Source organism: Volvox carteri (assembly GCF_000143455.1).
Source record: "Volvox carteri f. nagariensis unplaced genomic scaffold VOLCAscaffold_3, whole genome shotgun sequence".
NCBI lineage: Eukaryota > Viridiplantae > Chlorophyta > Chlorophyceae > Chlamydomonadales > Volvocaceae > Volvox > Volvox carteri.
The window spans coordinates 369,277-394,248 of record NW_003307546.1 but is presented as its reverse complement, the minus strand read 5'-3'; the positions used below and the strand labels follow the sequence as shown (position 1 = coordinate 394,248).

At 54.6% G+C, this 24,972-nt stretch overlaps 2 protein-coding genes across 2 annotated transcripts in view; both read right to left on the bottom strand.

The window, feature by feature from the left end:
• Positions 1-2,337: 2,337 nt before the first annotated feature.
• Positions 2,338-5,554, bottom strand: deg2 (trypsin family; the record flags this gene model as incomplete). Its single annotated transcript, XM_002946309.1, has 9 exons — positions 2,338-2,550; positions 2,717-2,821; positions 2,993-3,043; positions 3,241-3,403; positions 3,532-3,788; positions 3,900-4,027; positions 4,340-4,697; positions 4,949-5,177; positions 5,418-5,554. The coding sequence occupies 9 exons, from the start codon at positions 5,552-5,554 to the stop codon at positions 2,338-2,340; spliced, it is 1,641 nt and encodes a 546-aa protein (XP_002946355.1).
• Positions 5,555-22,775: 17,221 nt separating this feature from the next.
• Positions 22,776-24,972, bottom strand: part of VOLCADRAFT_79031 (uncharacterized protein) — a gene marked incomplete at its 3' end in the record, with an annotated part of 6,798 nt that continues 4,601 nt past the window's right edge. The window contains exon 5 of the mRNA XM_002946308.1: positions 22,776-23,033. Coding sequence (XP_002946354.1) covers positions 22,776-23,033 — 258 coding nt within the window. The remainder of the gene's footprint in view (positions 23,034-24,972) is intronic.

Here is a 24,972-nt window from a genome sequence, read left to right as displayed (position 1 = left end):
CAACCTTGTACTGAAGTTTTGGAACGCCATGATTAAGAGGCCATCGGGCCTTCGTTGCCGGCCTGGAGTTGGCACAGGGGTGCGTTACTGAGTGCTGGACGAGCAAGCTCCTAGCTTTCCTTACCAGCTTAGGAGGGCGAACACCCACTAGCACGCGTGGTGATGACCCTATAGCGCATTACGCAGGTTCGAGGAATGCCCTGCTTACGCAAGCGCTCGGGTTAAGTACGACGGTGACCTCGTGTATCAAGGGCGGAGCATGCGTACCATTATGACTGAGGCGCCGCCCCAGGCATTGGCCAGGTACCTCTCGAAATCTGGGAAGCCAGGCACGTTGCGCTAAGGCGCTTCGCGCTGAAGCGGACGAGGGAGGACGATAATGGCCCCCACGTACCCACATCAATCCCAATCTACCGTCCATGGCAACCCCGGATTTTACGGACACCACCGCACGTGTGTGCGAAACTTGTAACTTGTGACGTATATAGCACCTTCTTGTCCTCTGTTGTTACATCGTAATTACATTAAAACCTCCCCAGCAGCGATGCGACCAGCAGTGAACGTAGCCAAACCCCGTCCAGTTCGCAGACAAAACCCGTTAAACCTCCCAACCACTACTATGAACGAATTCCCTGCACCGCCGTGCTGATCGGCTTGGTGCCTCCCCATATGGTCTCCCCGCTGGTCGGCTCGACCCTACCCTAACTCCCCTGCCCCGAAAACCCCCGCATTTATATTGGACCAGTGGCCGGCAGTGGCACCTAGGCTCAAACCACCGGGCGGTGAGGCCCGATGTAACAAAAACAAGCGCACCCAACTAGGGAGGTGAGGGTGGAAGAAAAAGCATAACCAAGGTATCAACACGGCGAATAGCCATAACAAGGTTGTGACCAGAACAAATAAATAACACATAACAGTACGACAGAGATTGTACGACAAAATCACTACTTACACTTGCATCGTCCAAATGAGAAGCCAGCGCTTACGGGTTGAGCACGTGCGTACGGCCGAGGAATCACCGCCGGCTGTTTCCATAACTACACTCGTCAAGAAATAAACGTGCAAGCCTCGGTCTACAGGTATGCCCTTTCGTGGATGAAAGAACACAGAAAGATCGCACAACAGTTTTAGCTGAGGGGTGCGACCATAGTGGTCCAATATGTAACTCGTACCAAATACGTATAATAATACATATACGCGTATAATACGCAAAATCCATGAATTCGCTGGGAAATACGGTCGTTCTCGCCGCTACAGGCAATCCGACCCATGGGTCACGGTATCAACAGGGCCGCTGCAGGTCCATGCAGAGCCATGCAATGCAAAAATTCAAGTCCGTCCACTGAGTCAATGATGCCTATGGTGGCTAGCCTTTCTATTCGCTTGTTGTAAGTGACTTCTTTGTTAGTGCCGCAAGTTTTCACCACCTTGACATGAATCCATTCAGCTGAATCGGCCATTGGGGGAGGTAAACTGTATGTCCGCGATATGCAGAAGGATATAAACAGCAGATAAGGAAATTTTCAGCTCCGGTCAAAAAAATAAGTACGTTTGACGATGCCGTTTTTTGAGCTTATTTCGAATGTATTTCGTATATACACGCGAGCATTGCCGTCGCGTACGCCGTATGATACCCCTACCAACGTCCTTGGTGTTACAAGTGTCTTGCAAAACGTTCCACCCGTAGAAGCAGCATCCCATCGTCGAAGCCCCATGTTTCCCATTTTCACAGTTCAGCTGACATATGTTGACCTAAACATAGATATCGCGAACACAAAAGGATAGTGTGTCCTCGGAAGATTATGCATGCTTCGTTACAAATTCGACATCATTTATTAGGTAGTGGCACTACCTACTCCACCGACGGCATGGGGGCCGGATATCCAAATTGATCCATGCAACACATCCAACCATGCAAGGTGCAGAGGGCGCTGATGCCGCTTATTTCCGTCTCTCTTCACTACACTCTTCAATTCGCCCAGCTCAACAAGCACCATTGCGCAGGCGATTATGTAATCTAATGGCCGCATAAGCCATATGCAACGTGCCGCATGCAAGGTGTCCAAACATCCTGCAAACAGCCTGTAGCCTCTGCCTTCGAAGGCCATCAAGACGACAGATAACAAGCAACCGTTGGCAAGACTGCAGTCAGATTTAACGCATACAAGAAGAAATCATATGGTACAAAACGGCATTGACCAGCCTGCCAGCCTGCCAGCCTGCATCCCCTACTTCTTCCTCGCCTTCCCGCAAGCAATAAGCACACGTTGTATATCGCCCTCCTGCAGCAGACGTAAACCTGGACCCACGCCTTCATCCTCCTCAATTGTGCGACATTCATAGCTTCGCCATTCGCTCCCCCACCGGCACTGCCTCCTGCTCTTCCACCACCTCCGAGTCCGCCATGCTTGGCTGGCTGAGCTGCATGACGTCCGGCGGCAGCTGCAGATCCTCCTCCAGCAGCCCATCGCTGGCAGCCGCGGGGATGCAGTTGGTGCGCAGGATGTCGGGAGTGGCGCTGCGACCCCTGCCGGTGTGCAACACGACCACCTGCCGGGGCAGTAGAACAATTTAGAAGGCAGAGAGCGGGAAGAGCGTGTGTAGGGGGGTCTGCATGAAAGGCTGTGAACATTAAGGAACCACGACTTTAGACCACGATGCTGTCGGGGCAGCGAAGGTGTGATTCTCCCGCCCTCTTCCCCTTCGCGGCGCTCACCCTCTTCCACTCCAGGTCGAATCGGATGTATTCGGAGTCGCACTCCTCCACCAGGCGGGCCATGTGGGCCAGGTTGTGCACCTTGACCCCGTTCACCTTGTACACCTGGGGGATCGCAAAGGGGGGGGAGAGGGGACACGGGGGGAGCAAGGCCAAGGGGAATGGATTGCAGGGGCACAGCATGATCCATGCCAATCAATGCACATGCCGGGCAACCAAGAATCCATTTGGTGTGCATACAACGTTGTGGGGCTGCCTACTGCAAAGATGTCGTACCTGGACGTTCTGAATCTCCTGAAAGCCCTGGTTGACGCTTGCCGACAGCACCTGAACAGCAGGGGGGGGAGGAGGGCGATGTCACATGTGGCCAGGCAGCGGGGAGCCCATTCACTTCGCTGACGGGTTCCTGAAATTTAGGCCGAAGTCCATGCTAGCTACGGGATCTCCACAGCCAAAACCTATAGCATCCTTCTCCGTACCGCCGTTCCCTCCCCTCCCCGCCCTGCCCTGTCGTCCTTGCCTACCTTGCTTAGCAGCACCACCTCCTGCCCCAGGGCCTCCATAGAGCCGCTCAGGTAGCGGTCACACAGCTTGATGGGCGCCTTGGTAGACCAGTCGGTGCCGTACTGATGCCGCAGGTAGAAGTTGGTGAGCCGAGTGAACACAAGGCCGGCGAAGATGTAGTACCTGCCGCACGGAAAGGCCGGGAGGATAGGAGGCCCATCGGGTAATGATGGGCACTACATTACATAAGCCCCAAACGAAGAACAAAAGGAAAGAAATGTCCCCTGCCAAGCAGCTAAGGGCCAGGACACCTCTCCCCCACAACTTGCTTTGGCTTCAGGTCGTGGCAGTGCGTCGGCACCAAGTGTCTGGGCACGTTGACCAGGAGGGGCAGCTCCAGCGCGGCGCCGTCCCTCCAGATGCCCACCCGGAGGCTGTCTCCGTCGTACGCCATGGAGGGCAGGTGGCGGAAGTCGATGCGTACCGACTGGTCGGGGAACAGGAAGGTGCCGTCGTCCGCGATCTGGTGCCCGTCAACACTGGTCAACACGTCACCCGAACGAAGGACCTGGAAAGGAAGGTTGATAACCGGAAAGAGCAATTTAAGTCGTGCAATAAGTCAGGCTTCCTACATTTTATCGGTTTCAGAATGTACGGTAGGTGCATGAATCGTTCGTACCTTGGTCGAGTCGTACACGGGCTCTGTTCCGGTTATGTAGACGCCGGTGGCTCCTTCGGGCATACCCAGCGAGCGCTTCATGTCAGCTGACTCCAGGCACTGCCAGCTGATACCCATTTCGGGGAATCCTGGATACGAGCACAGCGAGGGAGGGCGACGAGAGATAACAAGCCATGGGGAGACAGCAGGGCAGCGGCAGCAGCCATAAACACACCTGAAGATTAGGTCGCAGCACATCGCACATCATCAAGTCAAACTTCCAGGCCTAAAGCAGGTTTGCTGCGCTGTTGGTTCTTCTATTGCTGGTGCTGCTAGTGTCTACCGTCAGCCAAGCATGGCAGTACCGTAGCAGGCAACTCCCTCCTTTCCCCCGCCACCCGCCGGCCCCCCCTAAGCCCCCCAACACCCTCCCCCCACCCCCCACCCCCCAACTCGCTCACCTGTGTATTTTCCTCCATGTCTGTCCAGGTCGTTGAGGAAGTGGTGCACCACGGGGGTGGGGATGACGTAGCCGGTGTTCTCCGCGCCCACCAGCGACTGGAAGGCCAAACCCACCACCTGGTCGCCCTGAAGCACCGGGCCGCCGCTGTTGCCGCTGTTGATGGGCGCGTCCGTCTGGACGGTCAGCAGAGCGCATCTGCCGTGCGAGTACTGTTGACGGTCTAGGCGGGACGCCACCCCTTTGGTGACGCACACGTTGTCACCTCCTTGCGGGAAGCCCACCACCGTCACGCTCTCCTGCATGGGCGGAAGGCCGCCCACTTGGAGAGCCTCCACGCCGCCGTTGCCCTCCCAGAACTGAAAACGAGGGAACGACACAAGGCAAAGGGGGACATGGCTGTGCGTGTCCGACATAATTAGGGAATACGGTGTACGACATGATTAGGGGATACGAACTGAACTGAACTCCATCGGAAGAAGACCCTCGACGAGCATGTAATCGCCCTGTCCATTCCATGTTCATCCGGCCATTGACGCACAAGTGACCCACGGGTCGTTGTGCTGTGCTGCGTTTTGACGTAGCCAAAGACCACCCCGCATGTACGCACCTCGTCATCGTCCACCGTCAGCATGGCGATGTCGCACTCGTGTCCCACCGCCAGCACCCTCGCCGGGTATTTGCGCGCGTTACCGTGTTTGCGCAGCATGACCTGCACCTGGTTGGCAACCGCGTGGGCGTTGGTGAGGATGCGGCGCGAGGACAGAGGTGCCACCACGAAGCCGGAAGCCGTGGACTTGGTCTGAGTCATCATCTGCCAAGGGAGGCTGTAGTTGGGGCTGCGGGGAGAAGGGGAGGCGGGAGGGGGGAGAGGGGATGTGCAGGGCTGGTCAGCTGGTGGGAGGAGTGCGATGCCTTACTGGGTCACCAAAAACTCACATGCCTTGTGACCCACATCAAATTTTAGCGTTTTATGGGCACCGGAAAACGAGTAACAGGTAGCACGCGCATCGGGGCAGCACGCGCGCCATACCACCTGTCAACGATAGGGGAGTAAACCCAAATGAGGAAACACTTACTTGGCACTGGTGCAAAAGATCTTCACTACGCTGCGCAATGCCTTGTCCAGGTGGCTCGCAGACGAGTCCTTGGCGTTCTGGCTTTTGGGTGCACCACCGTTCACGGCGGCGCTGCTGGAGTTATTATTGGTCGGCATGCAAATCGGTGGGCGGTCCAGGTTGCAAAAGGACTCGCTGCGGGGGCGCTTGGTCGGGCTGGGCGGAACCATGACCACCGCATTGCGAGTCACCACAAACGGCTGCTGGGGCTGCTCGTGGCCGAAAGCACGGGTCGGAGCGGCAGCGGCCATGCTGCTGTGACAACTGTTGTCGTTACTATTGCAAAAGTTGTAAGCGTTCTCAGCGTTAGCCTCGAATGTCGCAAACTCAGAGAACAGCGATGACTGCGAGAGGGAAGAGCTTCCGGTCCTGGTGCTTGCTTTTCGGTCGAGGGTGTAGGCGCGATGCGCTCTTGGTGCGACAGTGGCGGGCCGAAAACAGGACAGACTTAATATGACTGGTGCGAGACGCGCGGCGGCGGAAGCGCAGACTCGTGCTGCAGGGGCTGCGGAGCAGTAGTAGGCGGTAGGAGCGTACATGATGTTGGTTAAGGCGAAGGTGGTTTGTCGTCAATTAAATCCTCGCAGGAGACAGCGGCGACTGAAGACGATGTATAAACGTTTCAAGACGGCTAGCAGGAAAAACAGAGATCACGCGTAAGGAGAAGCGGGGCCAGCTTGGCCGCCGAATAATTAGCTAACCTGATAAGAGCTCGCGGTGTTGAGAATAATCACGAGGCGCGCGGAGGCGCAGGAGACGTAGGGTCTTAAGGAATAATGTAACCTTCTCGCTGCACAGGCGGGCCAAGGGCTGAAAAGCTTTGGCAGCCGGTCGGGCTTATGTAGTTATCCGGGTCCCGCGCGCTGCCTGCTCGTACGGCAGTTTTGACCTTGGCGAAATCGGCGCGCATGCAAATCCACGTTGCGCCGACGGCTGTCAGCCAAGCCATGCGGTTCAGGAAACAGCTGTTGTACAAATATTCTCTCGATGCTAAAGGAAATTGGTGATTGGCACATCGTGGCTGACACAACGGCTGATGACGAAGGTGGCGAAGCATGCGAAAGAAGCGCAGCACGTCATAAGAAAGAGGCTTGTTGCTGCAGGCTTTCCATTCCATGTGTGCTTTCAGCTATCCTACATCCATTCGCTCACTCTTTGCGCGGCCCTACCTGTGTGTGCGCCCGATACCGTTAAGTGCGACTCAAAAGGCGACCCTCGCGAGGGCGACAGTGTTTCCATGTCAGTTGTCTGGGGAGAATATTGTGACACTTCTGATTCGAGGGTACACCGTATTAGTAGATGTCAATTATGCTCCCAAACAACTGACAGGGAAACACTTTGACGACACTTTGAGCCCTTGGTGCATTTTGTTAGAAGGTTTTTTTGTTGTAAGAAGGGAGAGCCCTTGGTGCGTGATGGACGTGATGCAAAGGCCCATGTGGCCAGGGCGTGAAAGGGGAGTCTGTGGGCAGGGCGTTGTCCTTGTGTGTGGGTAGTATCGCCCGAAAGCTGCTGATGTCAGTGCGAAGGTCCCTGCAGCCGCTAGTCTACCAGCATTGTGCGAAAGTCACCTGATTCGAGTTCGGGTGTGATAACACGGGGTCTACCCTGTCCGCCCTGGAGAGGGGGCGTCTGTGGGTTCGAGTACCACGAAGACATTACCGAGCTGCGTTGTACATTTGAGGGGATGGCAAACTGGCATCTGGGCCGCATGTTCGGGGTGTTGAAGCGCCACAGGGGAATTGGGTCAGTACGGGTGGCAATCTTCCAGGGGGCAAGGTCTTGCCCGTCCAGCATCATGTCCTTTTTCACGCAAGCTCAGCCCGCACCCTGTGCCCCGCGATGCATAACACGATTTGCCATTCAACTGACCCTTTTCTGTGGCACCAGCTTGGCGCTCTCCTTGTCAGATGATGTGGTGCCCTCTCTCATGGTGTCAGTTGGCTGGATGTGCTGCCCTCGGGTTGTGTGGGGAATGGGACATACAGAGAGGGCCTGGGCGTCACCTGACAACGCTGAAGCCAAGTAGGTGATTTTGAAGATTAGATGGTGGGTGGATAACTTTGGCAAGGTGACTTTATGAGCTGGTTATGCTGGCTTCTTATGGGAGTGGCTCATGCCTGACCCAAGATCCGCCTGACCGCGGCTCAAGGAATGGCTCCGGGACAATCCTCTTAAAGCGCAGCTAGACTGCGAACGCGCTCAGAGTGCCCGCTATTGTCGATGGGGCCAAACAGCCCATCGAATGCACCACGAGCAAACGTACAGACCCCGGATTTTTGTCTCCACCCGCCTGTCACGGCAGGGCGTCTTCCTCCACCTCACATCCTCCATCACTCCAACGCAAAACCCACGCAAGCCCCTGAGCGAGAGGATTCATGAGTCGATGCCGAACCAGCAGCTCGATACCGCGATCCCCCACCAAAGCCGCCGCCCAGCCAACCAGATCCGTCCAAGATCCGTCCTCTGAACGTCCGACTTGACCCCGGCTGCTCACAACACACACGTGCCCCCCTGGTGCCAGCTACTCGGGTAGGAACCCGGGTAGGAACCCATCCCGAGACAGCGGCGGCGGACCATCCCGAAGGACCCCTCGCAATGCAGATCCCGCGGCCGGGGCTGCAACACCGTCATGCTGCTGCATCACCTACCACCGCGGGGGTTTTGCGTGGACGGTAGTCAATCCTGACGAAACCGTACTTGGCTAAATCGGCCTCGGGGCCCCAGAGCCAGAGGCAGTGCCACTTACACTTCTCAAGAACCGCAAGCAGCCGGAAAGGGCCCGTCCCAAGCCCCGCCCAACGCACGATCTTCCGCCTTCACGTCATCGCATCGGATCTGGACCCGCGCCAGGCATGGCGGCCATGTCTCCAGTGCGTGCAGCCCGGCCCAAAACCCAACTATGCAATGTGCAGGCCGCGCTCCTCAGCTGACCAGCAACCCTGCACCCCAGAACTTGCCAGTTGGGCGTGCAACCTTACAAAGATTATATAAACATAAGACCGGGATTGTAACTCATGCATCACAAGAGCTTTTCGTATTGTTTGGATATGCACGAGGACCGATTTCGGGCACGCCAGGGAGAGTGTTTTCCAACGGCGGCGGGGACCTTTAAATGGCCTAAATGGATCGGTAACTGATTCGCGACCCCGTACACATGCAGCGCTCTTGCAATCTGTTGGGTGGCTGCCTGGGCCGCAGCGTTGCCCCGTACACAAAGCGCCGGTTCCTGTCCACACCCATGGCGCTGAGGGTCCTTCACAGAGTCAAACTCCACAGAGCGTTCTCGGATCTCGGGCACAGCGGCAGCAGCAAACAGCTTCCTTGCAACGCAAGCAAATTTCGAGCTCTCGGAACGGCTGTACTAGGCCATTCCGTCACTTCGTTTTCAAGGAGCCAGCGATGCCCTAGGGAAGTGGCGGGAAAAAAAGCCGAAAAGCCCCCTGGACCCTCGCTGGGCAGGCTGGGCCGATACCTGATCACCTCTGCGATGGAAGCCACTGCCGCCGCGGCGGTCCCTCTCCACTCCATGCCTGGCACCTCCGCACCTCCAGCCATGTACCGTTGGCAGGAACACTTGGACTTCATTATTTCACACAGCACCAGCATCAGCATCAGCAGCGGCAGGCTGTGTCAGTGTCGAGATCACCTGGTGGGCTCTTCATCTCCAATTCCGCCAGCCTGGTAACGACCTTACTTGAGCCCTTGGGTTGAGTCGATGAAGCGTGCAGTTCAGCTCATGCACGGAAAGCGGTCATCCGCGTCACCGTTTCCGCACCTCCCGCCGCTCCTTCGCTTAGCTCCGAAAGCTCGTATGCCCGCTGTGGCCAACGTCAACCTCTGGTTTTATGGGTACAAAATCATACGCGCGTTGGATATCCGGACATGCCGATGGTGCTACCGCCAAAGCATCTTTCCGTCCCCATTTCTGCTACTTATCGTAGTCGCCGCCATCCCTCAACACCCCGCATCCCCGCCGCCCACGTTCAACGCCGAGCCCCAGCCGTCACCTCAGACTGCCCGCATCCGCCGGCTGCACCTCATCTACCTCTACCATCCAATCGTCACCGACGTCGGCGTTCGCAGAGTCAATGGCGTACTTGTCATCTGGCGCATCTCTCTCGTCGCGTAGGTGTTTTCGTGGTCGGTATCAGGGTCCTCGCGTCGTCGGCCGTCGTGCTCCTCAGCGACAGGCGCGTGTAGCGCGGTCTCCACCCACCGCCTCCACCCCACTACCCCTTCTCAAAGGACCACACACCGAATTTTCCACTGCAGAGAGCAACCGGGTCTGAAAACGATTCAAGCGCGGGTTACGGCAGGGGGATGGACCGCCTTGTGGGCAGGGTCGGGGTAGCCTATCGAGGGTTTTGTCCCAAAGCCCAAGAGGGCAGTTGGACGCTGAACTGGGACAAGAAGCGGAGCCCCGCACCCGAACCTGCGAAATAATCAGCCCCATTGAAAGGCACATGAACTTATCGAGGGGTTCCCCTTCGGGGATGAACGAAGACTAAGTAATTATAGGTGGGCTATTGTTATTTTTTTAGTGACTCATAAAAGATTGATTAATCAAGTGGCTTCGACGGGCAGCTGACTGATTAATGGAATACCCGCCCGCGGAATACCTCTGCCACCTCCTCCACCTCCTCCTCGTCCGTCTCCTCGGACGCGTACACCTCATCACTCGCCACCTCACTTGGCAATACGGTGTAGGAGCCCATCAGGGTCCTTTGCGACGTACTCCTCAGCGGCCTTAATCATTAGGGGCTTGCAGATGATGTCCACGGTGAGACCAAGCAAACTAACCCGCATAAGGGAATCAATGGACGGGACAGAAAGCCGGTTACGCCACCTTTTTTTGCTAATGCGGTGCACAAAAGAAGCCTCACACGCTCAACACACGCCGCTTGGGTGGGTAGGATGCATTGGAGCGACTTACACCGACAGATAGATCACGCGTGTAAACCCACTGGCGCATTCCAGCGCAGGCTCATTCCCGAGTGGTGCGGCCCAGCTCCAGTTGCAAAGCCATCTTAAACGTGATAACTGTGCAAACCGTCAGGTTCGTTGCCGTCAAAGACAAGCAGGCGGTGAGGCCTTATCGAGTGGCAAAAGTGCACTAGCAACTTCACGAACTCCTTACGGCCGCAGCTGCACCGCTCTTCCTCGGACATGTTCATGTGCGTGACGGGATCAAAAGACGCGCATCCAAATGCTAGAGAACCAAATCCACGTTGTACTGACATGCACGTTGTGAAAATCCTATGCAAAGCGATTGTGTGGCATATCCCCCTGTCAACATGTTCTGTCACACCATCAAGGCATAAGCAAACGAGAACCACATACCTCGATCAATGCGGGAATTAGATCCACTGAAGCCCCCATGGGGCGGACCGGGGCCCCCATTTCGTACGATGGGTACACAACCAGTCACCAACACAGGCAATGCATCACGGCCTTTCCCGCCACATCCATCCATCCTCAAGGGGTTTCCCTTCCCGCCCTCACAACGCAGGCTCTCCCATCCCGGCCGCATCTTAATCCCTGATTTATGGTTGCCCGGTACATAATCCCTGGTGTAGTACGGAGACGTGGGTTCTACCAGTCATCATCAAATCGCTCATTCATCTAAAACATGTGTCGGGTTCGACGAAATGAATTGACCTTCCTCTCTTCATCCAGGTCCGGGTGCAGCTCTGGGAAGTGAGCCTTAAGGACTTGAGACCCCTTAAAATGTATCTCCTCACACAAAACATTGTGGAAATACAGTCCCTTTAGCCAGGATAACCCTGTTCAAAGATCGGTAAACAGTGAGGCCCATCGAAGGGGTGGGGGCCATTTACAAAACCCCCAAAACAACACACGATTATCCGGTATCCTCCCCAACCCAGAGAGGTGCTTCAGAAACATGCGTTGCAGCTCACCCATGCGATACATACGCGCTCCGCCAGCATCTACAGGGCCCAACACTGAGCCACGGGTCGCGGGTGGTGTTGCTGGCGGAGGAGGAGGGGGGGTGTTGTTCCTCCCTATAGCGCCCGCTTCCGCTCCAGCTGTCAGGCTGGCTGCTGTGAAGGGCGGCCCTGGTCGCGTCCGAGGTGGTCTGCTTTGTGCATGGAACTAAAGTTGATAGTGGGGGTGCCAGCAGCAGGAGCTGCCACAGCGCACAGCGGCGGCGAAGCCAGCGATGTGAGTCCCAAGTAATGACGCAGGAAGGGGTAATCGCTTGATCTGGAAGTGCGTGACGATGCGCTTCAACAACATCGGACTTAAGCGCATTGTGCGCATACCAAAAAAGTGTTTATAAGTAAATTGCAGAGTATAAGGCTTGTCCACTTGTCAGCGATTAAAAGTGTAGACAATGCGCTGATTTTCAAAGAGCTAGAACAAAACCGAGGAGATAGTTGAAAGGTAAAAAGAAGTATGGCGACCTCAGGCGGATGGCGCGGCAGAAACGTGGTCCTGGTAAAGGGAAGGGCCTTCACGGTCGTTCTTGCGACGGTGCTCCTGCTGTCGACGTGGCCACCTCGAGCTGTTTTCGGCAGGCGGCTGCCGAAATCAAGTTTTGGAGACGGCAAGTATGGCCAAAAGTCTGGTGATAGGCAGCTTCGTTTTCTTGTTGTGCATTCATGTTGTAAATCCTCGAGTTACTCCGTGCCTTACCGGCTCGGAGCGTGATCTGCACGTTATGTTACAAGCAACTAAAGATTGTGTCTTCCCGCCGCCACTTAAAGGAACCAAAGTCCAGTTCCGTAAGTACGACAATTAATTCCAAAGATTATAGTGGAGAGAGGTCTGACCGGAATAGCGTCCAATCCACAACACTCCCCCGCGGGCAGACCTCCATCTGTAAAACGAAGAACAAGCACCACTCTAGCGCAGTCCCATTGCACGTGCGCACTTCTCAAACGAAGGCAAAGGCAACGCCTTCGTCAGGCAGTCGGCCACCATATCTACCGACTTAACGTAGCTGAATACAACTTTACCTCGTGCAGCACGCTCACGCACAAAGTGGTGCAGCACATCTATGTGCTTTGACCGAGCGGAAACGATCGGGTTACCGACCATCTTGATTGCTGCTTGGTTGTCACACAAGATGCTAACCTTGGTGAGGCCCAACTTCAAATCACTACTTAAAACACGAAACCACAGGGCCTCCTTCGTAGCAGCACCGCACGACATATACTCAGCTTCGGCGGTTGACGTAGCCACCGTTGGCTGAAGACGGCTAGACCAGCTTAACGCACCACCCGCATTTAGAAACACGTAACCGGTGGTAGAACGTCTCGTGTCGACACAACTAGCGTAATCCGAATCACAGTAGCCATGCAGAGGCTCTGCGGATTTCGCTGAAAACAAAATACACTTGGCGGTTGTACCTGCGACATATCGCAACACGCCCTTCGCAGCTTCCCAATGCTGTACCGTTGGTTTGGACATATAACGGGACAGAGCTCCGACGGAATAAGCTAAATCAGGCCTCGTGCCCACCATAAGGTACAACAGGCTGCCTACCAGCTCTCCATAACGAAACTCCCCCACGTCCAACGGCTCCCCCTCAGCACGCAAAAAAGTGCCCTTGGACATTGGCACCAGCCGCGGATTTGCGTCAGCCATGCCGTACTTCTTTATTAAGTCCACAGCAAAACGACGCTGTGGCAATTTCAGGCTATGCTGCGCACGGTCACGCTCTATCTCGAAGCCCAAAAATACCCGAGCCTCTCCTAAATCTCGGATATCAAACAACTTATTTAATTTTGATTTTAATCTTTGAATAACTGCTAGATCCTTGGCCGCAAGTAATAAGTCGTCCACATAAACTAACACGTATACACGCTCTCCCTGGACATCCTTGAAAAACAGACCAGGATCAGCTTGAGAAATTAAGAAACCCATATCAACTAGCTCCTTTTTCAAGCGAGCATACCACGCTCGCGGAGCCTGCTTAAGCCCGTATAGGGCCTTACCTAGCTTGCACGCCAAAAAGGGGCTTCCCTGTTCGTAGCCAGGGGGTTGCTGTACAAAAACTACCTCATCCAGCGTGCCGTTAAGGAATGCCGTCTTAACGTCCAACTGGTGTAGCTCTAGGTCACGCACTGCCACAACAGACAGCAGGGCACGCAGGGTGGTATGCTTGCTTACTGGGGCAAACACGTCCTCATAATCCCTCCCTTCCACCTGCACGAACCCCTTAGCGACCAGTCGCGCCTTATAGCGAACAATATCACCCTTTTCGTCTCGCTTCAAGGTATAAACCCACTTGACCGGTAACGGACGTACTCCCTTAGGCGGCATGTCCAACTCCCACACAGCATGCGACTGCATAGAAGCCATTTCCTCGTCCATCGCCTGCTTCCACATCGGCCAGGCTGGAGAACGTTTAGCTTCCTCGTAGGTCCTTGGCTCCTCCGGAACTGCCACCATATTCAACCGTTCTTACGGTTTTCCCTTGTTAGACCGTTCTGAGCAACGTAGCTGTTGTCCTTGACCACTTGGCTCCTCGAGGCCCGGTTGGGGAGGATTGACTTCAGGAGGCACTCCCCCATCCGGAATTACTTCCTGGTTGACTTGTACCTCCTCTTCTAGTCCTTCTTCTAAATCCTCTACCAGGTCCCCTTCACTCTCGAGATCGCTAGAATCCTCCACCTCGTCTTCTCCTTCTTCGTTAATCAAAGGGGGTAACTCCTCCACCTCATCTTCACCTAGGTTAACCAGCACGTACCGGTCTGACTCTTGTTCCTTCAAACCGAATACATGCTCCTGAAACTTGACGTCGCGGCTCACAATATGGCCGCCCTCGGGCAACACAACACGATATGCCTTGGAGTCAGGCTCGTAGCCCCCGAACACTCCTTTTACTGACCGCGGCTCTAGTTTTGACTGTTGGGAGTCAGGTACGCGCACATACGCCACACAGCCAAACACTCGCAGATTCGACACATCTGGCGCTTCTCCATAAAAGCGCTCGTAGGGGGTGCCCTTCAAGTCCCGGTACGGTGAACGATTTCGTAAGTAGTTCGCTGTAAGCACGGCGTATGACCACATATTCATGGGCAATTTGCTCTCATATAACATCGACCGCACCTTTTCCAACAACGTCCGATTCAACCGTTCTGCCCGTCCATTCTGCTGCGGGGTATACGGGGCAGTGGTCTGGTTCTGAATGCCCTTCTGCCCATAATAATCAGACAATTCGGCATTTAGAAACTCACGACCACGATCCGTCCTCACCGCCTTCACTTTTCATCCACACTTGCTCTCGAGCAGCTGGAGCTGCGTCTGGACAGTCTTAGACGCTTCACCCTTATTTTTCAGAAGAGCGATTTGGGAAAGTCCAGAGTAGTCGTCCAGGAAGGTCGCTATGTAATAGTTCCCGCCCATGGACTCCACCGACAGCGGACCGCACAGGTCCATGTGGACTAAATCTAAGCACTCCTTCGCGCGTGATTCAGACTCTGGGAACGGCTTACGTGGGTGCCGCCCCATTTCGCACTCTTCGCAAATCGAAGCACTACCGGCTTCTCGCAACTTTTCAGCTGACACGTTTAACCCCCGCACCATTTTCTCATTCTTCAAGCGCACCATATTGCCGTAGCTCAGGTGGCCAGAACGTGCATGCCACAGCTTCGCGTGAAGATCAGACGGTGTTGTAGCTAGGGCTACTGGTACGCGTGGACTCCACTCGCACGCACTCAATTTGTAAATTGAATCTTTGCAATCTGTGCTAAAGTACCATCCCTCCTGATCATTTTGCACCGTCATGTAGGTAGTGCGCCCAGTAAACGTAGCTCCACGCGCCGTAAGCTGCCGAAGAGATAGTAACCGGTATCCAAAGCCTGGAACGTAGAATACGCCCTTGAACTTAATCGTTCGTTTTTCGTAGTACATCCTTTTCGTGTCCCAAACCTTGCCCAGTTCTAGAATCACATCTCCGTAGCCCACGGCGTACATTACGTGTTCACCGCCCACCTTGATCGGTATTGGATCCGCCAGCTCCTTGTAGTTGTATAACGAACTGGCATCCGGAGTGATGTTGTAGTACGCTCCAGAGTCTAGAATCCACTCGACATCCTTCTCCCGGGCTCGCCGCTCCTCCGCCAATGGCGGCTCCTCGGCTTCCGCGTATAGGGCCTCAGGCTTAAGCTTGCCTGTAAGCGGCTCAGCAGCCGCCCCCGTATTTGCCCTCATCTGCGCGTCCTTCTCCTTAGGCGTGTCGACTGATCCCGGTACTGCCACAAAGGCATGTTGTATCACCGGTGGTCCAAAGTTGTCGTCGTCGTCGCCATCGCGGCGGGCTGCCCGTGCCCTAGCCGCCTTCCGGCACTCGTCAACATTGTGGCCGGGCTTCTTGCAATAGACGCAGAATTTTCTCTCCTGCTTTCCTTTATCGGTGCACTCGCTTGCCTTGTGCCCGACGTTGCCGCATTTGAAGCATCTGCCTCGGAACTCGCCGCTATTAATAGCGACATTGCCGCCCACTTCCCGTCTTGGTTGCCGACATCTGCCACCATAATCGGCTGCAAGTGCCGGCACTCCTGGCGTAGGTCGGCTTGACTGTGTGATCTGCTGCTCGATGGTCATTAGCCGATCTCGAACGTCCACAAGATTCTTCGGCATCGAGTCAGGTGAACTAAACCAAGACGCCGTATACATATCGTAGACGGTAGGCAGGCCTTGAATCGCAGTGCTGACGACGTTGTAATCCGTAATCTTCTCATCGCACTGCTCCAGCTCATCAACGATGTCTTTAATTCGTTGACAGTAAGCTCTTGTTCCTTCACGCGGGTCCATCTTCAGACGATTAGCTGAATGTGTAGCTGCGGAACCAGTATCGCTACCATCCCCTTGTAGCGGTTGTCCAGCGCCTCATATAACTCTCTTAGGTCACTGTGCTTCTGATATAAGTCTAGGTCGTCGTTGTGGAGAAGTTCCACCAGAATGGCCCTCGCCTGCTCATGATCGCCTGATCGTGCAATTTTCGGCGGTTCGCGGGTTTTCTAAAGCTGAGCCTAACTTCGCCTTGATAATGGCGGCTCTAGACCTTATCATCCAGGTCTTCCTATTCTTTAGGCTTAATACCTCCCGGTATTCTACCTTCGTCTCCATCCCGATCGTCTGTCGGGGCTCATAACCTGTTGTAAATGGTAACTATGCCGTTGCTTAGCACGTATTGCATACAACCTTAGCACGTCGTTGTGTTACAAGTTAGACAGATAAGCGGAAGCTAATATAGGGCAAGGAGCCCAGAGATGCCCGTGCAATCTGCACGGCATGATACGGAAACCAGTTCGTCCAGAGAGCTGACCGCCACAAACTTAGTTCTACAACAGTAACTCTTCGCTGGAAGGTGCGATTCTCTTATGCAGGAATATCTACTATCTTATGACACTCTATCTATGGTATAACTCCGTGGTAGACTTCAGTAACTTCAATTTTTTCCTGCAAGGCCCCGCCAGCAAATGGTTCGATAGCCTGCAGCATTACTATTCCCAGAAGGGTATTTCCCTAGGTGGGTCGAGTTTGGTTACGGAATTCAAGAAGGTGTACGGTGATCCCTCGCGCACACATGAACTCTTAGAAGCGTGGGGAGGTGACACAAAGACCGGACATGTCCGTTTCGGAATATGTGCAGAAGTGTTTGTTAATCTTCCTTGATGCGCCAGATATGGCCGAGTCCGGCAAAATTTCCTGGTTCTTCGTTCACATGCAACCGGGCTTAGCTAAGGCTTCTGCAGTAGACAAAGACAACTGCAGGCAAAATTTGAAGTTACTAATGTGGTTCATGCCCGTGAGTTGCATGAAGTCTACCACGGAGTTATACCACACTAGTTTATCCGAAATAGATTTATTATCTTGCTTAGGGTCTCCCGTTAGGTAGGGTGGTCATGGCAAGTGACGAGCAAATGGAGCTGGTGAATTTTGCGTTAGTAAGGTTGGCCCTGGAGTACCCACCTGGTGAATTTGATTTACTTGGTCGACTACGCGTGAAAGGGTTTGCCCCTGGCCATGCATAACCTGATTCTGGGTATGCATCATAGCACCGATATGGTTAATATTATTGTTAACCTTTTCCATGAGGTGGCCTTGAGAGTTGATACGACCACGAAAACAACAACAACGCGCTGGCGTCGACTCCGGGCAATCCGGAAAAGGAAAATGCCTGATAAAAATCAGGTGGCTGCTGTTGTTGCTGCGGTGGCTGCATGAACGGCTGCCCGAAAGTAAACCCGGGCACCGCCTGATGAGCTGCGTTTGCTGGTTGCAAGCCCATACCAGTCACCGGCTACATTCCTGTTGGTCTTAAGTCCGTGGTCGGACCCAAGCCGCGTCACGCCTGCAATATGGCATCATTGTTTGGTATAGGAGTCATAAATAATCGGCTTGGTATGGTCGCAGTTGGCTGCGCGTGCGTAAAAGAATCGGTTTGTGGTTGCTGCGCAACATCGCAGGCTACCTGTTGTTCCGACGTCACATTATCCGGATGCGACAACAAGGGTGGTGAAGGTAATGATTGTGTTCACACCAATAGCGTTGGAGGGGAAGTAACGCGACCAGGTAACGATTGAATTAATTCACGTAATCGAGACGCGATCCCATGAAGGCCTTGCCGTTGTTCGCTTTGGCCATTGCTAGTGCCCGGTGCGGAGTCATTTAACACCTGAAGTGCTACGCCCGCGTCAGCTTCGGGCAAGGATTGGTCCGCCGGTTCCGATGATTCTGAATAAAGACGAAGCCCGCCCGTAGGCTGAGTCTCCTCAACGCCTGTAAGCTGTTGAAATGATAAACTAATATTTGGAGTTAATTGTTCACCCGTAGGTTGGTCACGATTGAGAGCGCCACCCGTAGGTTGGTCGCCAATACTTTCAGAAATGTAAGATGCCAAAGAGGTACCAACTCGCCGAAACAAAGCTAGTGCCGATTGAGGAGACATAGCGGCAAGTCGGCGAAGAAGGCTTACTTCTAACTGATCAGCGGCGGCATCCACAGGCATCAGGTCCGCCGCAGCAGACCCACCAGCAGATGTGTTAGCGTCCTGATGCGTAACTGTCTGCTGATCCGGCACATTATTTTCTAGATTGTCCGAAGACTGTCGGCCTTCGGCTGACATAGTAATTCGCACCAATGTGAGAGCGTACCTGATTACTTAGACGGATTTAGCGACTAGACCACTTGTGAAGATCTTGATAAACACCGGGGGTTTCCCTTGGGGATTTATAGTCGCTTGCAGTCCGTCAGAGGCGCTCGGGATAAAGTGCCGTACGATAGTATATATAAGAGAGTCGCACCTTCCAGTGAAGAGTTACGATACAGGTCTGGCTGTGAACGGGCAGACGTGTGCAAGATTGTGTACGGAATCGAGTATGTGTACGAATCGATACAGTCATAGCCGTAGCCATGTACTGCTTAGTATGACTATAGTCTAAAGATGACTTAGATAGTTGTATGTACTGTGTGTACGATATTCGCCTCGACAATGGAATGATAAGAAGAAATGGAGTCCTTACTCGGAAATATCGTAAGTCCTGGGCCAGGCTCTTACATGCACTGATTAGGTCGGTAAACCATGGATAACCCACCTTCAACCCCCGGTAGCCCATGGGTAACCCCCTTGTAAGGTCCTATACAGTGGTAGGGGTAACACGGCCCCAGGGTACCCCCCTCCGTTGCCCTGGACTATCGACATGGGCCTACTGGTCTTATTCGTTGTCCTCTTAGGATGTTTTTGTAAATGTACATGTTAGCAACCTACAGTATCTTGGTATCTCGGGAAGCATCGTTCACCATTTCAAGGTCTCTAATGCTGGCAGGACACATGCAAAGCCATTGTGCTGGAGGCCGGGCATTGAGCAATAAATCTGGCAGGTGCATGCTGCAGGTGTTACAACAGCAATGGGTCAGGGTTCAACGAGGCAGCCATTGGGTCACAGTGCTTGCTTCCTACCAGGTGTAATAACATTTAGGGCCACGAGGACTCTGGTACAGGCCTACCCATCTTTCCTCTCGAGCAGGGAAGCTGGCATCCATGGAGAGGACCTTCCAGGATGTACAGCAGTCATACCGGTGCTGACATACTTGTAAGCCGCACCCTGAACTGATGCCGTGAGCTGTGATGGGCGTCATTTCGTTTACAATGTCAAACTTGACTAGTGTCAGAGTTGAGTGTCAATGGTCGACCTTGGCCATGGCATACCTGACATGGCGACATGTCTCTACATGGATTTCTGCCAAGCAGCCCGCGTCCTGAAAATGTTATACAGGCCTTTTCGATCAGCAACAAAGGTTACAAACACAAATTTTGGCTTGGAACGGACAACCTCAACTTTTCGATCCTCCCCGTTTGGCTGCACTCGAACCTGGCCCAAATGCCATGCTGTAGCAGCCGGAACACAGTACGGCGCTATAAATACGCACAGAGCGCGACCACCAGCAACTCGAGAGACCTTTTCAGCGGTCAGCTGCTAAGCCCGGTACCTTAAAAGTCAACCCCCTCCAATCGCCCTGAAAATTTGACACAACGACCTTCATGACATTAGAATCCCAATGCAACGACTTTTCGCCATGGGCTCAACATTCTGCCGCCACTGACATGGTGTCAGTTTCCCAACGTTGGAACCTGTGTCATACCAATCTCGTTGCCACAGTGCAGTGAAGCCAACACTGCGTCTTCCGTTCATTTTAGTGACTACAGGATTGCTGCAAGCCTGCCACCCTTATTCACCCTCCCTCGTCCCTGATCAGGTGCGTCCCGTTTCCCGCCATTGCCCAATTATCCTCTGCCGCTGCTTCCCCCTCGGGTATTTGAGCGACAACTGGACCGTCTGGGCTCCTGAGGCCCCATCACCACCGTTGCATGCACTAGCATGCATGGCACTTGCACCTGCTCACCCCCTAAAGTCCCACCAATGCCGCCTCTTCCACCTGCTCCACCGCTTCCCATCCCCCACCACTGCTGCTGTTAGGGCTGAACATAGCATGCAGATGCGGCTGCAGCTGCGGTAGCTCGCCTCCTAAGGCCCCATTGCCGCTGCCGATATCGCTGCCACTTGTTCCACCACCACTTTTTCTGCCACCACTGCTACCGTCGCCACCGCTTCCACCTCCACCGCTTCCACAGCAGCCACTTACACCATGTAGCAACCTACATTTACCTTAGAATATCTTTAAGCTATTAAAGCTTAATCACAGTAACGGTACGGTCCCGTAGTTACGAACCATACTCGTTAACTGTACGAACTCACTTTCTGTTACGCTATCACAACCTAGCGTAAAACACCAAGACTCCAGGAATGGAGATGGCGGCAGGTGGGCCGCATTTAAGCCACCCAGGTGAAGTGCTTCGGCCAGACACTTCTGTATCATTATACTAGTGTTCAGGGATCAAGACCTTGCTGTCACCGTTATCAACGTATGTCCTCGAATCCCGACTTCCCTTGTCTCTTTTCGCGCCTAACGCTGGGTCGTCAATCGTGGACGAGACCCCCCTCTTCCGCTAATAAAACAGCTAAGGTAAGAGACGGCTGTTACATTTTGGTATCGACGATCATTTGTTCGGTCCTCGCCTCACATTGCGCCGCAGCAGTTACTCTCCCATTGTCTGAGTCTTAGACTCGACTTTCTGGAAATGGTTCCTAAGCCTATAGCTAAGACTAAGGCTGTTTCTTTGAGCGATGCTAAGCACGTTCCTATTCCGCGACCGAAGTCTAAGGCTAAGGCGCAAATCCCTGCCGATGCTACAACCGCTTCGGACCCACTTCGCGTTGCGAAAGTTAACAAGCGCAAATTAAGGAAACAATCCTTCGCTTCGCTTCGTAAATACCTTTACTCTGTCCCTGTTGATAATGACCTTCAGGACACGATGGCGCCAACGGATAACATCGCGACTGTCCTCGACGCTACGAACAATGACGCGGTTGACGTTACCGCAGCAGTCCCCAAAACCAAAGCGCCTGGCACCTTACCAGCGCATTTGGTGGAGACTTTGCGGGAATCAGTACCTAACCGCGTCAGCGCCTTGGAGCGTTCCCTGGAAGGGACGAAATTCGTGACGACATCCTATCGTTACGAAATTCGACACAGTGCGTGGAGCTGCAGCTTCAGGAGTTAATCTCCAAGTTGTCCACGCCCACCAGCCCACCACCTCCCAATCCACGGTCTGTGGCCATTTGCAGGATTATTAAGCAAGTGGCTGCGTCTTCCTTGGCTGGCATTTTGTCCAAGGAGAGTCTCCAGGTCACCGCTTTTCAGGCGGCCCTGGATTCCTTGACTATGGATCCGGAAATCACCTTAGAGGAGGTCCGGAAGCTTTGGGACACCGGTGCGGTGGAAAGCGGCCCTGGCGGTAGCGCTACGGACTCCGACTCTGTGCGGCCGGCACTACAGCCCACGGGCAAAACGCCGTGTACCGAGGTGAGTACGCAGAAACGCGTTCCGCTTCCTCCAAAATTTTCGGGGAAGAGATACGCATATTACTTGCACCCGATCATGGTTCGAGTTCCTTTTGCAATACTTTGACTTAATGCAAATGAAGGCCACGCAGAGGACGCCCGGGGCACAGTCCCTTTGGTGTTCACACCAACACTTTTCTTCACCATGGTGTTCGGGCCACTCCAGTCAGACACCGGCACCATCGGCTGATTTCACATATCTTCGAGCCTTTTGGCCAATCTCCTGAACTCATTGATATAGGTCTTTTGGCTTGTGGTGTTAGGGTCGATATCGAGGCGGGACTTCACCATCCCACCCATATGATCTCCATAGCCGTAAAGCTGTCTCGTTGGCTCCACAGTCAATGAGCGCCTGTACGGCATCAGCATGACCGAAGACATCTGCGCGGTGAAGTGGGGTACCGTTCTGGGGGGGGGGGAGCGGAGAGAGGGGGAAGGGGGAAGGGGAGTCCAGCCGAAGCAAGGAAGGTCAGGCGGGCAGGTGCAGCAGAGGATGGGCTCCAGAACGAGTCAGCGGTGGAGGAAGGTCCCCTCCACACACCCCAACTCCCCCTAGGACCCGCTTTCCCCTCTCATGGCGGATGCAGGGGTGTATCCGGACGGTTATCCGTACTCCATGTATGTATGTCCCTCTACCTGCAAGGCCCACGCAAATGTGCGCGAGAGAGAGAAAGGAAGAGACAGATATCCCCCTGAGGTCCCGAGGCCCGCCCCTTCAACGCCCATCTCTCCGTGGAGGGTCTCTTCACAGCCCCGCTGCTATCCATCTTTGCACTGCCGGTTGGGGCCAAGGGCTGCAGACCTGCGGGCTGCCGATGCTAAGGGCCCAACCCACCGCCCCACTGGGGGTCTGACAGACTGACATACAGTTGCACCACTAGGCGTCTAACGGGAAAGTGATGCCAGCCCCGCAGGACTTTTGATAGAATCTGCAACCGTCGACACGGTGTGGGGCTGGACCAGGCAGCCCCTTAATACCCCTCTTTTGCCTCCTCTCTGCTCCAACCCCAAACCCCGGTGGCGGACTCACCGATCCTGGCACATTAACGTCGGCTCCCGCCTTGGCCAGCAACCGTATGGTTGCCACATGCCCCCAATCCGCCGCGATGTGCAGGGGTGTTAAGTTCTCGTTCTCCTGTGGGCCGCCGGGTAAAAGGGGGGAAAGATTAGGTGGGCGAGGGAAGGGTGCCAGCTGCCAGAGCACGACATCCATTGGGCTGGGTCACAAAACACCATGCGGTGCGGCAACCCATGCCTCCCCTTCACCATGTTCCTCTCTCTCTCCCCTCTCCCGGACGTCCCCAACCTCTCCCATTCCCTCCACAGTGTGCTCACTAGGGCAGTAGTGCCGTACTGCATATTATGGGTTACCCCACCCCAGTGGATTCCCCATGACCTGGTGTCCGGGGAAAGGGGGGAGGGGGGCAGGAGTGAAATGACTTCCACTGCTAACAAGTCCCTTTTCCCCCTTCCCCTCGCTGCCCCTTCCTCGCCCAGAACCATGAGTCCCTCCCCGCCCCTCCCTCCACGGTCATCACGCACTTGGCCTCGCATCACCACATTTACATCCAGCCCCGCATGTATCAGCTGGCGAATGATGTCCTCCTTGCCCCTGCTTGCCGCGACGTGGAGGCAGGTCCAGCCGTTCTGGGGGCCGAGGGGGCGCCCGGTACGAGAGGGGGTTTAGCTGTGTGACGACTGCCAGAATACGAACCGTACAGTGCAACAACCTGTGCAATTACAGTACAGTACAGTGTGGTACAGCAGTGTACAGCACAGTCTGCAGCATCTCCTCACAACCTGCATGGAGAGTGATATCGCTTCGGGAACACAACGACACATAGCTCCCGCCAGTATGGGGTCATACAGGGGGATGTGGAGTACAGGGGGATGTGGAGTCAGTGCGCCGCCGGGGAGGGGGCCTTGCGGACGCCCTCCCTGGATTGGCTGGCTGGGCTAGCAACTTGCTGCAATGACGTCAACCCACCCCCACAACAACAACAACAGCCAACAACAACGACGACGACAATCTACAACAGTGCCAACTACACCGTCCCCACCACCGCCTACAACAACAATGGCAGCGCCACCACCACCGCCCCTGAGTTGATCTTGAACTGATAGATTACGAACGTTTTAAATTCTGCTGGATTACTGATTTTTAATTTTATGAGTTTAATGAAGATACTAAGAAAATTGATTTTAGCCATAATCCATTTTCCATGCAGCGCCACCACGACACATGCACACACACACACCCTCCCCTTGACCTTTCCATCCCCCTAGCCCCCAGCTGGCCTCCCCGCCGTTCATCGTACGAGCAGTCGTACCATGTCCCTGCACTCGTTGTCGACCCCCGCCTCCAGCAGTACTCGCACCACGTTGGCGGTGCGGTTGTATTGCACGGCCAGGTACAGAGGCGTCTTACTCTCCTAAACAACAAGTCAGGTGGACATACATACATAGGTGCATACATACAAACATACAGATACTTAGTAGCTGCATCTTGTGGATAAGTTGGTGATGGAAATGTTAGTTGGGAGTCGAGGTAAGAATCAGCACGAGCAGTCCAGACTGGCATGTAGATTCGGATGGCCGTGTCCAGGCAGCTCCTTCCCTAGGGCAGGTGTGCGGTCTCTGCTGACTCTCCCAGTTACCCTCTTGCCCCCGGTCCTCTTTGCCCCCTCCCCCCCTCTCTCTCCCCTTTTCCCAACCCCCTTCCTCCCGCTCCCCCCTTCTCCCCCCGTTTCCCCCTATAAAATTGGATACCAAGCCCCCAAGGGGCGAAGTGGGCAAAAAGCCCGCCCACCGACATCTGATCCACCCAACCCAACCTCTGCAACCAAAACTTAGAAACCCCACCACCCCATCACCCATCTGCACCTTCGCCCGTGCCCAATACACACACACTCCTTCCACTCGGGTCCCCCCTTCTCTCTCATCCCCCGCAGCCCTCACTCACATCATCCTCGGCATCTTTGTCGGCCCCAGCTCGCAGCAGCGCCCTCACCGCCGATTCACTGCCCGCCTCGGCAGCCACATGCAGAGGGGTGCGACCGCCCGTGGGGGAGGGG